This window comes from Centruroides sculpturatus, unplaced genomic scaffold, assembly GCF_000671375.1.
Source record: "Centruroides sculpturatus isolate CEXI.00-Female unplaced genomic scaffold, Cexi_2.0 scaffold510, whole genome shotgun sequence".
NCBI lineage: Eukaryota > Metazoa > Arthropoda > Arachnida > Scorpiones > Buthidae > Centruroides > Centruroides sculpturatus.
The window spans coordinates 483997-499617 of NW_019384743.1; the positions used below are offsets into that span (position 1 = coordinate 483997).

At 29.6% G+C, this 15621-nt stretch overlaps 1 protein-coding gene across 1 annotated transcript in view; it reads right to left on the reverse strand.

Annotated features, from left to right (window-relative positions):
• Nucleotides 1-4060: 4060 nt before the first annotated feature.
• The window catches only part of LOC111628413, a 21137-nt gene continuing 9576 nt past the window's right edge, over nucleotides 4061-15621 (reverse strand). The window contains exons 8-22 of the mRNA XM_023372187.1: nucleotides 15059-15307; nucleotides 13244-13310; nucleotides 12764-13039; nucleotides 12404-12670; nucleotides 11804-12076; nucleotides 11260-11514; nucleotides 10905-11189; nucleotides 10547-10804; nucleotides 9390-9565; nucleotides 6615-6748; nucleotides 6351-6493; nucleotides 6196-6277; nucleotides 5371-5524; nucleotides 5077-5296; nucleotides 4061-4994 (exon numbers count right to left, since the gene is read on the reverse strand). Of these exons, the coding sequence (XP_023227955.1) occupies nucleotides 4765-4994; nucleotides 5077-5296; nucleotides 5371-5524; nucleotides 6196-6277; nucleotides 6351-6493; nucleotides 6615-6748; nucleotides 9390-9565; nucleotides 10547-10804; nucleotides 10905-11189; nucleotides 11260-11514; nucleotides 11804-12076; nucleotides 12404-12670; nucleotides 12764-13039; nucleotides 13244-13310; nucleotides 15059-15307 (3069 nt within the window). The 3' untranslated portion in view covers nucleotides 4061-4764. The remainder of the gene's footprint in view (nucleotides 4995-5076; nucleotides 5297-5370; nucleotides 5525-6195; nucleotides 6278-6350; nucleotides 6494-6614; nucleotides 6749-9389; nucleotides 9566-10546; nucleotides 10805-10904; nucleotides 11190-11259; nucleotides 11515-11803; nucleotides 12077-12403; nucleotides 12671-12763; nucleotides 13040-13243; nucleotides 13311-15058; nucleotides 15308-15621) is intronic.

Sequence of the window (15621 nt, forward strand, 5' to 3'; positions counted from 1 at the left end):
AGCGTTAATGGCGGCACAAACAGTAGTGTAAAGATCAATATAGATTTGCACGTTCTAATTTGGGATCTCTTTAATATTCGGTTCAGTAACGCTGGTAGAGATGTCTACACAGATTTCCTCTTTATGCCAGGGGCACATCTCCAACAGTAATCTGTTGAAGTGCTTCTGGAAATCCGAGCAGTCGTGTGGTTTATGCACGATGGAACCCCTGCTGCATTTCTGAATATTAGCCATCAATCGCATCACATACTGATTACCTCCTAGTCACATCGATGGATTCGAAGAGCGAGTCCTATTACATGTACTGTACTGTACCTGTTAGATTTTTATATATGGGGACATCTAAAATCGCTTGTTTATTTTGCTACAATTAATTAATAATGCAGCAATCATTTGAAATCATTAGAGCAAAGCCTAGAACCTAGGAGTAAGTGCAACATCAGTAATCTGATGGGTGAATGCTTGGAAATACTCACATAGAGTACAATTCAAACATCTATTGTAAGTTTCATATGAAAATGACTGTCAATAATGCTATTAGTGTGTGTATTGTCTACAAGTGCGTTAATATCTGTATATATTCTCAAGTGTCATTTTCTCATAAACCGTTCATTTCCGGACCTGTGTTTATATGGCTTTTGTTTTTATTTCATGTGAGGAAGCATTTCCCGAGTTTGTCCAAGAAAATAAAAACAAAATTTTATTATTATTATTAAGAAAATAATTCAGTTTAATACAAATTGGTCTACATCAGTGGTGTTCAAACTGTGTTCCACGAAGCTCTCATACTCATATTGATTAAAACTAAATACCTTAATACTGAGAAAATAACGTTACTTTCTCAATATTTTCTACAACTTGTTCTAAAATTAGTACTAAAAGAATTTTAAAAAATGAAAGACTTCAAATCCTATTTACATAACCCAAATTGTCAACTAATTTTTATGACATTAACCTTTAAAATTAAACAATAAAAATAAAAGATAATTATTTTATTAATCGTAAAAAGTAATTCTTCATTATGTCATATTCATAATTCATAAAATTACCTCCCGTTAAAGTCACGTTGTAAATCATGGATTAAATCTTCAATTTTAAACCAATAAATGATTGTGACGAGATGACACTACCTCGACCTTCACGTCTCGCTAGCTATTACCTTCAGAAACAGGAATTTTGTAATGCAATTCGATATGAAATCATTGATATATACAATAAAATCGCGAAACATTTTAGCCTTAAATTCTGTTACATAAAATAGTAAAAATATGATAATTTTTTAAAATGAAATTTGCATGTAGATATGCATTTTAAATGTTATGCCTGTGAATATAATACTGTATTTGTTTTCTTGAATATACACGATATTTAAATTTAAATACTGAAAACTTGGAGCATCCTTACAATTTCTTTATGAGGTCAGTGGCTCAATGGGTTTTTAACATAAAGTCAAAGTCAAGGATAATAAATTTTCTTATTCGTATAACCGGAAACATTTTAAAAGAGAAATATTAAATTAGATGAGTGATAACGACACCATCTTGTTAAATAATTGCACGAAATACTATAAAAATAGATATAATTTCGCATATAAGATTAATAATGGCATCATCATTTTAGAATTATGGCGTTGATAAAATTGTTATCACAATTTTTACGGCATCATAAAAATTTTACTCGTTCACTAGACATTTAGGTCCAAAGAATTAGGTCTAAAAAAATATTATAATAATTTGGGTAATAGCCTGAACAAATTTAAAATAAAATACACTTTTTAAACTTTCATTTCTTCTCCAAAAACTTATTAAAAGCACTCTTCCAGAAAAGAACCTGGAGGAACCATTTAAGAAGCTCCAGTTCTCAAAGAGAATCGATTTAGGCAAGGAAAAAAGCGGGCAAGGCAAATATTTGTTTAAGTGATCTTAGTAAGGATATAAAGAAGTTGTTTAACATCTCAAGGTTGTCCAATAGTAAATAGGAAGGGGAAAAAATACCAATGCTTTATTGCTAGCTGTATTTTACCCCGGTCTAGTGGGAGGAGTAATGTTCTTTGTTGATAGAGAATAGAACCTTGCTAATGGGTCCAGCTGGCCGATTTCTATGAGTCCTTTAGATTATGTTAACACGAAATCGTTTGAAAAAGTAAAAAAAAAAAAAAGAAAAAAAGTTGCTCTTTATCACTCTATTTCTTTTCCGGTTAAAATAGAGATAACATCAATGTTTTGAGTATGGTTTAATTGCACGTGTTTTTAAATGTAAGCCATAGTTTCAATGTTCTACGTAGTCTTTAAAACAATTTAACTTATATTTTTTAATCATCAACTAATAGAATTTAAAATAAATAAATACAATTATATGTTTATATATGAATCTATTGTAAAATTATGCCATATTTTTAAATGATCAGTGTATATCGAGAGTTCTTCAGCCGTGGTCCGTGGACACCTTGATATAGATTTCAGGACATTGTTAACTTAATAAAGAAGCACATACATCACAAATTTGTTGGTATTTTTAATATTTTGATAACTGTATTTCAAGTAAAGAAGTCAATAAGCTTTAGTAGAGTGTCATAGAAGTCCATAGCACAAAAAAATAAGAATCCCTGGTCTATATAATATATAAATATACATGGGAGAGATCCGTTGGTTTGATTAGGATAGTGACGTCAATACGACGTCATCATTACTATGGGAAAATATAGAAACTGACGTAAACGTGTATATTAGCCCAACAAACGAATAGATAAATAATTATTATATTCATTAATACTCTTTAAAATATTAATAAACGAAGCAATAAATAAATTACAAGATAATACGAAGGCGATTATGCAATTGAAATAAGCTTCTTAAATAAATTTTGTGCCGCCATCTGGTGGTTAATTAAGTAATCAATAAGTAAATAAATCTAAATTTTATTTTTGGATATATTTTAAGGAATTTTCATTTAATGTAATTAATTAAAATATAGTTTTTTATAAATATATTTCATAAGATACATTATATGTGTATTGCATTTTTTATTAAAAAATAAAATATACGTTACAATAATTATTCTAATAATGTAAAAAAGTTATTAGAGTATCGCCCAAATTTTATTTTTAAAATTCTTAAATAAATTTTCCATTCTTAAAATTATTTTAAAAAATTAAAAACAAATTAACTTAAAAAATATAAATAAAATATAGAAAATTTAGTTTTATTTTCTTTCAGTAGATGGCGTTTAGATACGTACAGTATTGTACTACAAAGACAGTACTGTATTGTGTTTAATGTAGTATCGTCACTGCTTTATAGAATATAAAATTTAATTGTTTTTTTTAATCCTTTTGCAACTCAAATAAATTCTCAATTATTAAATTATATTATATTTTAGTACAAAATTATAAATAATGCACCTTATATATGTATAGTATAATTATACCCATTATTCATTCATTACGAATGTATTTATTATTTATAATATACTAATTTACATAAATGAAGCTTTGAATTAATTTATTTTATTATCTCTAAACTATTTTATTTATTGGAATTAAAGTAAATGGAGATAATTAATATATGAAATTTTTGCTTTTAAATGACATACATTTAATAATAATAATAATAATAATTTATATTTAATATAGAAATAAATATAAATGAATTAATTCCATTAAAATAAATTGCCGACTGTAATTTGCGAAATGAAACGTAAATAATGCAAAACAACACCTATTGAATATTATATTAAAATATTCATAAAAGTTTTTTCTTTAATATATATATAATTTAGTAATTTGTCTTTATAATTAATTAGAAAAGCAAGTATATAAATGTGTATAATTTCTAAGAGAAGATTTATTCTTTTATAATATTCATACAGTAGACCCCCCTATAACCCTGTAGATAATTCCGTGTTATATGAATTCCATGTTGTACGAGTCACTTAGATTTTACAAATATGTGAGCCATTCACAGCCCTGCACACGTATTTGTAAAATATAAGTGACTCGTACAACATGGAATTCATATAACGCGGAATTATCTACAGTGTTATGGGGATCTTGTACACTAAAGAATTGTTTAAAAATGTATGAAGATGTAATTAAGATTTGTCAGTAACATTTATATCACAGCATTTATTTTAATTCACATGATAAAAACATTACAAAAAGATTGCCTTCACCAATCTTTCGTACATAAATTATTTTGTACAGTACATGCAACACATTTTTTTACATTATTTCGTGGCATCTACGATCAAAAACCAGGTGAACCAAAACCAAATTATTCAATTTGACTCTAAGGATTTCAGCAATTAATACGGTGAAATCCTCAGAATTAATTGAGATAGAAAAATAGTTAACTTTCCCTCATAACAGGAAAGTCTCGTTGGAAAGGCAAATATTCAGCAACAATTATTAAATATACATTGATATTATTAATAGGATAAGGAAAAGTATCGAACATACTTTTTTACAATAAATTCGAGTGTATGTTTTCTTATTTTTGATAATTTAATATTTTTAAATAATTAAATTAAACTGTAATAAGTTCTAATTCAGTTAACATATCAAGCTCCATAATTGATTATTTAATTATTAAACTGGAGCTTCAATTATCTTTTCTTTTAAGAATTTTAAATTTATTGTAATACAAATATAGGAATTTTATAATAAAGCAGAGTATTTAGTCTTAAAAAAAGACTAGTTTCTGTGTAAAAATATCTAATCTTTGCGCTGTAATTTACTGTTGAATTGAAAGATGGTCCAAGATAACGTCACGTAGATGAAGCTTCCGATCCGTCTATGCTGTTGGCATAATATATAGATAAGGTGCGATTTTTTCCATCTCCCTTCTTCCACCTACAGACCAAAACCAAGCAAGCAGTCATAGCAGATACTTCAGCAAACAGAAACAATCCTCCTATCAAAGCAAATAATGTTGGTTGGAAGCAAAACAGTACGTCGTCGGGCAGTCTTTGATAAAAGTCTTCGAATAATTGATTTTCTGCATTTTAAAATTTATAAAAAATATATATATATAATAATATAATTTTAATTAAAACAATCCGTGGTTAATTATAACAAACCTGAGAAAGAAGGTGCAGTAACTGGTACAGCGTAGTTAGCTTCAAAATACGGCTTTCCAATACCGAATTCGTTATCTTGTACACCTATACTTCTAGTCAGTGTTGTTGTTGCTAGAACTTCTCCGAACTTTTCGGATGATAAGTCACGTTTCCTACGACCGAAAGACGATACTGTTTCCATATCATCTTCACGCCTTCCAGTAGGAATTTGACAGAGAACCTGATTCGAAAAACGAATAATATTTAGATAAGTGAAGTAATTGTTTAAGTTCATTAAACAATCAAGAAGCTTACAGGTTTGCAATTCTCTAAACATGTTTCTACTTCAGCTTCTAATTCTAAAACACTGCTTCCTGTAAAGGTAAATGCTTCCAAATAACCTTCTAAGGATTTACTTTGAGGGTCAATTGTTCTAACTTCTCTCATCATTTTAACTTCGACCGGGCATCTTTATAAAAGTCAAAAGTAAACAAAATAGTTAAATATATGCTTACACTGTAAAACAAGTCAGAAAAAGCTGGATAAGCACTTCTTTTTTTATAGGTATTTACTTCATACTTTGCAAGGTGTAATTTCATATAGGCGTAAGTAATTAAGAAAGACGATCGACAATAATTTCGAATAATTCCTATTTAATGATGACATTTGAAATGCGAAAGCTTTTATTTTTGAATGAAGACAATTATCCCTGCAGGAGAACTTTCCAAGGACATTTTCCTCTCAAGGACGTGACAGGTGCACAGACTTGGAAAGATCTTTGTTCCTAGTAGGTCAAGTTCAAAGTTTTTAAAGATCAAAAAGCGTAAAAATAATGTAAAGAATAATGAATTCTCTCGGTATACTTCTAGTATAATTTAAACACTAGAAAAATCTGTCTAAAACTTTCCATTTTTAAATAGATTTTCCTAATTAATTAGTAAACAAACAAAAGTCTTTATTCTTCATTTACATTAAGATTAATTTTAGCACGTAGTCTAGACTATTAACATACAAACAAACAAACAAAAAAAAAACAGATGGAACTCAGAATAAATTGTAATATTTATGTTAAAATATAAACGAAGAATTTGTTTAGCTAGAAAAGTGATGTTTAAATCAATATATTTAAAAATTACCTACCCAGTATTATCTATTAATGTTAGATTATTTCCACCGGATCCATCTTTAGCTACCAAGTTTCGGACGAATATACCGTAAGTGTCTAAAATACATGATTTATTTTCAAATTATGTAATATAAATAATGAAATAAACAACTAATTTCATATATTTTACCTTCGTTAGACATTCTAACTTGAACACGTAAGAGTTCACCTAAGGAAACTGTTTCTCTTTCCTGTCCTTTCATATCCACAATATGTAAAGATAAATCTGGAAGATTAGGAGATCCACGCGTGTGATCTGTACTATTTAATCCACTGGAAGTATAAAAATATAGAAAATTTTTAATTTGTTTTATCAATTTCTATGTTTATGATTACATTCTTAAAGATAAAAAGATATATTTAAAATGTTTAAAATGTTTATAAAGTTACTTACGTAACATTAACTTCTGTTTCTTCCGTTTGATTTCCGACATGAAAGGAACAATGCACACCAATTGCTTTGTCCATAGACGTAACAACGTGATCGTTACTCTGAATGACAACCACATTAGTGAATTTTCCTTCTTCCTATATTAATTAAATAAATAAATTTCATTAATAAATAAAATTACGATAGTTAGTAAACATTTAAGCATTATTCTACTTAATTTTTGTCATCTTTTGAAAGGTTAAATTAAACCTAAATCTCTATTCTAAAGATAATAATTAAGTCGTACTAGTTAAAGTAAATGGATGATTTATATAAGTATATATTATATCACTTGACAAAGAGCTATCCTTTAACACCAAATAAACAACAAAAAATATTTTTCTAAACATTTTTCTTAGAAGTCAATTTATATTTTAACATGCAACATATGTAAAAAGTGAATTTGTAGCTGGACACTTTTACTTTTTTTTTTTTAAATCTTCTTTTGTCAGTCTTAAAGGGTCAATTGCCATTGCGCTAATTAAGGATTATCGTGCAAAGAACGCGTGACTGTAATTTTTCTAGTAAGAATTTCTGAACGGATAATGACCCGTTTTCTAGTTTGAAAAACAAAACCTGCACTACTATAATAATACAATAATTCTATTTTATCTCTAAAGTAAATAAGAAGCTGACGTTTGGGTATGTTTCAAGTCATTCGTTCTCGATTAATAATATAGAAAAATGTATAGAATAGGAAAACAGATAGATAATAATGAATATATAAGTTTAGTATAAGGAAAAAGTTAATTCGTTTAATAAGGAAAATAAATAAGATAACATTGGTGATGATGAAGATCTGTTTGAGTCTCCAGGAAAGAAAAATAAGTTCTATTACTAGAAATAAATAATGTACAGAGATGAGAAAAAGAGCTTATTTTATGGGAAACATTGTTTTTAGATAGAAATCAAGTTTCAATTTACATTTAGTATTAATCATAAAGGAAGAGAACAACAGGAAAAGAAGAAATCAAATTATAGAAGATGCTAATTTAATTGTTTTTAAGTCAATCTAGGATGGAGGATAAAACACAAATCAAAATTAAGATAAAATGGAAGAGCTTTTAGTAATCTTCATTTATTCTTCTAAAGAATTTTGAAGAAATCCATATCAACATTGGAGAAATTAAGTGAAGTTCTATCTTCTATGGAAGAATAAATAAATGGAGATTTAATGCAAGCATGTTATATATAGAAATAAAGTTAGTAGACTAGTAGTACCTAAAAATAGATAGATCTAAGTATTAGTTCATTCAAAAGTCATTACCATTACACAGAAGAAATATTTATATTATTTAAACTTGTATTAACAATTGCTTTTGATTTATGAAAAAAGTTAAAGAAATTTATGGAACGTTTATTAGTAATTATATAAAAGAATCCTAACTTTGTACAAATAAATATATTAAATTTTTACAGTTATATAATAAATAATAGACAATTTTGGATAGAATAATCCAAAAATAATTTTTGTCTTCCATATATATATGTTTAGTTATAAACCAAATTCTACAAAAAATATATAACTGGAAGTCAATTTTTCTTTTCTTTTTTTTATAATTTTTGTATCAGATAATTATATTTTTTTATGACTATCTGATCATTATCGTAAATATGTGATCTCTTTTCTTATAATTAAGCATTGTAGTCTAGCCTTTTGATTATAAGTTTACTAATTTCGAGTGTTGTATCACGTTATAAAATCTAACCTGTAATTTATTTAAAGGAAAGTAAAACTTTTGTTTTATCTTTTTAATGAGCTTTAACAAAAATTTAAATGTTTTTCTTTTTATCCAGATATAAATAAAGTTATTAACCTTTGTCTGATTAATGTTATTGATCCTGTAATTATTAAGGGTCCTATCTAGATGAACAGTAGATGCGATATAATTGTTAAGATAAAAACTAGTTATTAATAATAGCGATTTATATTGTTATTCCTATCGATCTGTAATTTAAATCGTAATGGCTTTAATGTTATTTATCTATATTATACGAGAAAATCGATCATTTATTATTTAAAAAGAGCTAAATTTCGGTTACAAATGGACTGTCGTTTGTGTTAAAGTGGGTAAGCATCCAACAGTGAATGCAAATATCAAGAGATTGGGGGAAAACCCATCCAGGCATGGCTCCGACCTTGAACCTGAAATGTCCACTGATCCATTAAGTTTGTTGAGAGGCCTTTGTGTAGTGATGGATTAGAAGTTATTTACATACAAGATAAAAGATGTTGAATGCATAGCATGTATACAAATTGAAGAATAGTAACTCATAAGAATGAATTATCAACAAAGAAGAGCATCGTCACTTTTAAAATACTGTTATAATAATATTACAAATAATAACTGTAATAAAAATATATAGTCTATATATATATATAACGGTTATATTCAGGATATTCTATATACTAAATTATCATATTCTTTAGGAACAAACAATGAATGAAGGTACATTTATTTGTAATCACACCCATAATCACGAAACTTCTAAACACATAGTCGAATGATGTTTTAGGTGAATAAATTGCATGACCATATACCTCGTACATGCTTATTACATAAATTTTACAAGCATACAAGATTGTTATACAAGTTTTTTACACAATTACATTGATTTATGATGAAGTAACTAAACATGCCTTTAGTAAAAATATTATAATGCATTACCTCACGTAATTAAAGTTTCTAATTTATTCAGAATGTTATTAAGCATTAATATATATAAAAAACAATTTACCTCGCTAACAGTACCACAATCTTTTCCCGATAATGGTATGGGCAATGCAAAATCCATGCTATTGCTTATATCTAAACTGCACGTTAAAGGATTTCCTTTGGTGTAGACTTTTCCTTTAAAGAGCATGTTGGATTTCACATTAGCAGTAATGGTCTCGGAATCACAATGAACAGTTACTGTAAATTAAGTAAGATAACATTAATTATTAATAAATCACCTGTACTAAACCGAAGTATATGGAAATGTCTTTACAAAATGATTAATGGTCAAATTAGTGTAGCTGTACTTCGAAAATGATCATAGAGAATGAGTAACAGTCCAATGTTCATTCCATAGATAACGAAATAATATAATTAATCTACAGTTTCGCTTCTAGCAATAGAATCACAGTCATTAATTTCTGCACCTGTTATTTTTTTTTCATCCCTACTTGAACCCCTAGGGAAGAAGCAAAAGGGATGTGTTCTCAGGTGCATTGACTCCTAACATTGAACTCGTGGGATCATCTATTGTCTCCACCAGAAACGATTGATAAGATAAAATCTAGTGAAAACATTACGGATATTGGATTGCATTAGAAATTGTTTAAATGTGATAATTCTATTAATGACGAAGAAGGAAAATCTATTAAATGTACTTTTTTTTTCTTTCACTTAATTCCATTTTTTGCTTGGTTAGTTTTTAAATACGCCCTTATTAATTGCGGGGAAACGTGGTTAATAAGTAAATTATTTAATCTGAAGCACTATTATTTTGTGAAATATAACCTAAAAGTTTATTTTCAAAAAAGAAGCATTTAAATTAATGCTTATAATTTTATTACAAATATCTATTGTGATTTCGATTTGAATTAACTAATTGGGAATTTTTATTGAGAAGTTCTAAGATGTTTTCTATGTATAGGCCTATGCATCAGTTTTAAGTCTGGAGATCGTGCAAGATAGACATCTGCCTAATGCATTAGTTCAAGTTCATTACTTGTAACAGTACTCCAACCGGATCTACGTGAAGTTCTATAAAAGATTTTAATAATTCTGCTAGAAGAATAATAAATGTTATTCAATCGTAACTGAAAGCCGAGTTTTATGCATCGATTTAATTCGTGTAAATCTTATTAGCATAGCTGTAATTATGCATAAATAATAATTGTTTTTTACCATCAAAACAGGTCGATATCTCAACGTAATCCCTTGTATGCGATCTAACAAAAGATCCTTCTGGCGCCGACTTTCTAGTATGATGGCTGAGTTCACATGATCTTGATTTCGAGTGATATGTAGCTGACCTGCAGACAAAATCAGCCGTGTATAGGCACATGTCACGACATTCGTCCAATGACCTGGTTGATATTGTTTTGTCAATAAGCAGCATTTGATGGCGAGGAATGTACTTCGTATTACAGAAACCTCGAGGTTCTGATGGAAAATAGAAACATAGCTAAAGAAATTCATCATAAAAATTCTACCTTACTATCTAGATAAGTTTTGTATTGTGCAAACAAAATTTATATCTCACCTCTAACACAGTTATTTTCTAAGTAATCTACTGATGATCTAGATACATCAAGAGTGACTCCTTTCTCTGTTGTTGTATATCGACTGTAGGGGCTGAGATGACATTCGCTAAGTTGATAACGATATTCGGCAGAACGACAGATGAATGGCTCTTTGTGAGATAAACAGGCAGCTTCACATTCCTCTCTTGTATTGGCTTCAACTATAGTTTTAACATGATCGATGCCCGTTAGTTCTTTGCCTTTAACTCTCTCAATAGCCCAAGGTCTCTCGCAATCAGTTATGCCTTCAACAGAATATTTGACATCAGGATACATCCTCCTATACTCTTAAAATAATTACCTCTATTAGCTTACCTGGCAAACAGATTTTCTCGTAATAATTGTAGCTCGAATTAGGAAGAAGATTGGCTTCTAACGCAGTTCGAATATTTTCTCTAGTAAATTGACAACTTCCTAAATTATAATTAATCGACACTGATTTGCACATGGTTTCCGATTTGCATATATCCAAGCATTCGTCTGTAGATATATCTAAAGTTACCATGTACGATTCCACGTCTAACATGGCTCCTGATATTAATTCGTAATGAATATCCGTCTCGTCACAAGCTATAAAAGTTTAAATTTTTATAATAATTCATCATACGAGTTTAGGATTTATTAAAAAATATAAAAGCTTAGAGATAAGAAAATAGATTTTAGCTATATTTTTTGGCAGTTAAGTAACAAGATATATGTAGCACTGAAGGCAAAAGGTGGGTTATCGTGTATTTTTCTTTTTTTTATGATCCCCTATAGCTCAAGTGTCATAAGCCTAGAGGCAAATACTACTTTACCACCCAAGTAGTCATGCTACTGTTTTCATTACTATAAAATAAATACTGAAATTTAAAAATACCTTCGACATTTCTAGCCAGTTCGTAGTAGTTTAGATATTTAGAAGGTTCGAACGTTCCTGGATTTTGTAAAAGTCCTTCTCTATTTTGATGAGTGAGTCCACAATACAATTGACCAGATATACGACCAGAGAGAAAAGAACGACAGGGAAATTTTGTGTTCCTCAAACACAGGTCACCACATTCACTAACAGATATTCCGTGATATTCAGACATGACATATGGATGCTCAACGTTTCCTAGCAGGAGAATTTCGGCTTTGGAACCCGATTTTCCTGAAAAATATATTTATATATATGTACGAGCTCTAAAGTAGAATTTATTATTAGAGAGGTTGCGGCCGACGTTTTCAACGCCAAAACGTGTACGTCGGACGTTTATTGCCGCCTTCCTGTAAGCCTAGACGTTTGACAATGGCGTTTGGAACGTCAGTGGAATCATGCTCGACGTTTCAAACGCAATTGTCAAACTTCTAGGCTTACAAGAAGGTGGCGCTGAACGTCCGACGTACACGTTTTCACGTTGAAAACGTCGGCCGCAACCTCTCTATTGCATTGCATAACTTGAAAATTATAATTGAAAATAAAATTAATTATACTTACCCCATTTATAGGCGCAAGTATTATCAAAATAATTCACGAAAGGTTTTGTAGTTTTAAATAATTTGTGTCGATTGAAACGATCGTAACGACTAAGTTGACATTCTGATGTTAATGAATCTAAGGTAGCGGAACGACAGATAAATGATGTTTCTGACAGACAAGCTTCGATGCACTGTTTTTGAGTAACATTCTTTATTATTCTAGTAGTGCTGTTTTCTAAGTTCATTCCTTGAATCCATTCCACAACAAACAAACGATCGCAAGCACCTGAGAAAATGGAAAACTTATCAGTGAAAAAAACTTTAATATATTCTACCGTAACACATAATTTACATTAAAAAAATTCAGAGTTTCAATAACCTTTATAACAAACTTTTTGTAAAAAGTTAATTCCTTGAACAGGAGATAACGGTTTCTGCCGTATGACTTTACTTGTTTCCATGTTGGCTTCCATTAATTGACAGATTGCATCAGTGGAATTTTTTAGATAACTTAAGGAACGGCACCTTTTATCTAAACGACATCTTTCAGCACATTCGGTCAGACTATCACCAAATGACTGCCCATAAACTGGAGTGTCTAATCTTAGATTCGTAGCTAGGAGATATACTTCAGTTTCCCCCTGTTGACACCCATCTATAAAAGAAATTTAATGTTTCACTCGCTATTTCATCACTAAATACAGAGGTTCTGGCCGAAGTTTTCATCTGTAAAACGTGAACGTCGAACGTCGAGCGCCGCTTACAAGATAGCGGCTCAGACGTTCGACGTTCACGTTTTAAAGATGAAAACTTCGGCCGTAACCTCGCTAATATCTATGATTTCATTTTAAAATCTTACCAGTTTCTTCTGAATTTGTTAAAAAAATAAAAAACGATAAAATTACAAATAGTTGAAAAGACAGCATCTAATAGAAAAAAAGAAAAAGAAAAGGAGAGTTTATAATATGAAATTAAATCTAAAATAATAATAATAATGATAATATAAATAAACAACAGCACCTTTTAACGACCATAATGTTTATCATGTGACTGGCGTGAGAGGATGCAAATGAGAACGTGAGGGACGTGAACTACCGGCTTAGAAAGCCGTGACGTCATTGACCTAATAGTCTGTATGTCCTTAACAATGAGTATCATTATCGATCAGCATTCCGTATCAGATGAACCTGATAAATCTCATTTGTATGAATGATAATATAGTTTGTATTTATTTAAATGTATTCGCTAGATATAAAAGGCTTTTGTACACAAATACAATTACTACAACTTGAAAAATAGAATGTAAACATATGAAGATCACCTCGATTATATATAAATCTTAATGGATTTCGCTCGGAATTGCGTGTCTAGTAACATAAAATATATAAATTATAAATTACATAATAATTACAACAGTTTTTTTCACACATTTCTAGATCAAATAAGATTTATATATTAATAAATATATGATTTAATAACGTTATGTAAATTTAAATGACTTGAAATAACCTTTGAGGTTACACAGTTTATTCCAAAAGTACTAACAGTCGTTTCAGATGGAAGATTCTGTGCAATTTAAGTTTAACCGCTATGGTATTTTATGGTGATATTGCACACGGTGCATGAATTGTTGAGTAAGTATTAATCGGTGCATATCGTACCATAAGAACCCGAAACGAATGTCAAGGTAAGATAATCTAATTTTAGATTCGGTTTTATATTATATTTAGCTTTATTTTTAAAATATATCATAACTTAGATCTAATTATTTCATTTTTAAATAGGAAATTTTGTAAACAAAGGACTTCCGTCCTGTTGTTTCTCTCTGAAATATAAGCTCCTGCTTGGATGTAGGAAAAAACGAAAATGCATACAATAATAAACTCGATAATGTGTCCATGTACAATGGAATATTTATAAAGTTTGCAGAAAATGTTTACTTACACAAACTAAAAGTCTAAGAGGCGCCAGAAACGAGTTATCTGTGAAGTTTTTTTAATGTATTGATTTTGAGATAAAGGAATGAATAAGAGAGTGAGGCGGATCAAAAATGTTTGGAAACGTCATATATTGTTGGGAGAGTAATATTAGGGTTGAAGAAAAAATTGATGATAACAACTTGTCCTTCATATTGATACCATCGTAGTTGGAATATACGTTGTTATTATCTAGAATTATGATACGATGTAAACTTTACTCGATCTTTATTATTTAGTCTCTCGTGTTAAATACTAATCGAGATCCGTTATGGTTAGGTTTAGTGTTATAGTTAAAAATAACATGCTTTTTCGTAAGAATTTTCGAGTTTATCCGAGATAGCATAATGTCCCTTTTTATAAATATGGTTATTTGTTTAGTCCTATTAATTTTTTCTATCATTCGTAACGTGCAGGATTGTTAGATACCCTTAAGCTAATTAGTAGGCCTACTAAAGAAAACGAAGGTGTGCCACGTTGGCGGCTGTTTTTACACCCCTACAAATAAACCTACATACCTTCTTTTCCAGTAGGTGTTCACAGGAATACCCGCTATGGACACAGTGGCCTACTGCCAGGCCACAAATACGAAAGTTTCTTAATTCTATTTGCTAAGACGAATGAGTTCTCCGAACGTTCTCTGGGATTGATGACCAGGCAACCGTTCCCCCTTGAGGATCCAAAGTAGTCTTACTAACTTTCTCTTTCCGTAGCTCTGATTCGTCAACAAGGGTACCAACACGGAACGTTTCGTCCATGCGTGACGATTCTTCCCCTTTCTTTCCCCCATCTTCTTCCACTTCGGCTGCTAACCCTGAGTGACTGTTGCTCTGTCCAGACCTGTCTGACGACATTGTTGCTTTGAGTCCTTGATCTGAGTACCGAGCTTTTACTTTCTTTCGAGGGTCAGTGTCAAGGCGATGTTTACACTCGCTTCTCTTCAATCTCTAGTCTTTTAAACATTTTATTTTTATTAAAATTAATTAATTTAAGAGATTTATTCTGCGAAATTTAATTTATAGTTAGATAGGATGAAGTACATTTATTAACTAGACTATCAGTTACCAAAGTTTCATAATAAATAAGAATTTCATGGTGTTAAATATTTAAAAATACAAAAATTCAGGATTTTAATACACTATTTACAATATAAGATAGCATTAATTTAAAATCGTAATTTATTAACATTAACATGACGATTTATAATGAATTACAGTTCTGTATGTAAGATCTACCTACTTTGATGGAAATTCTGAATTCT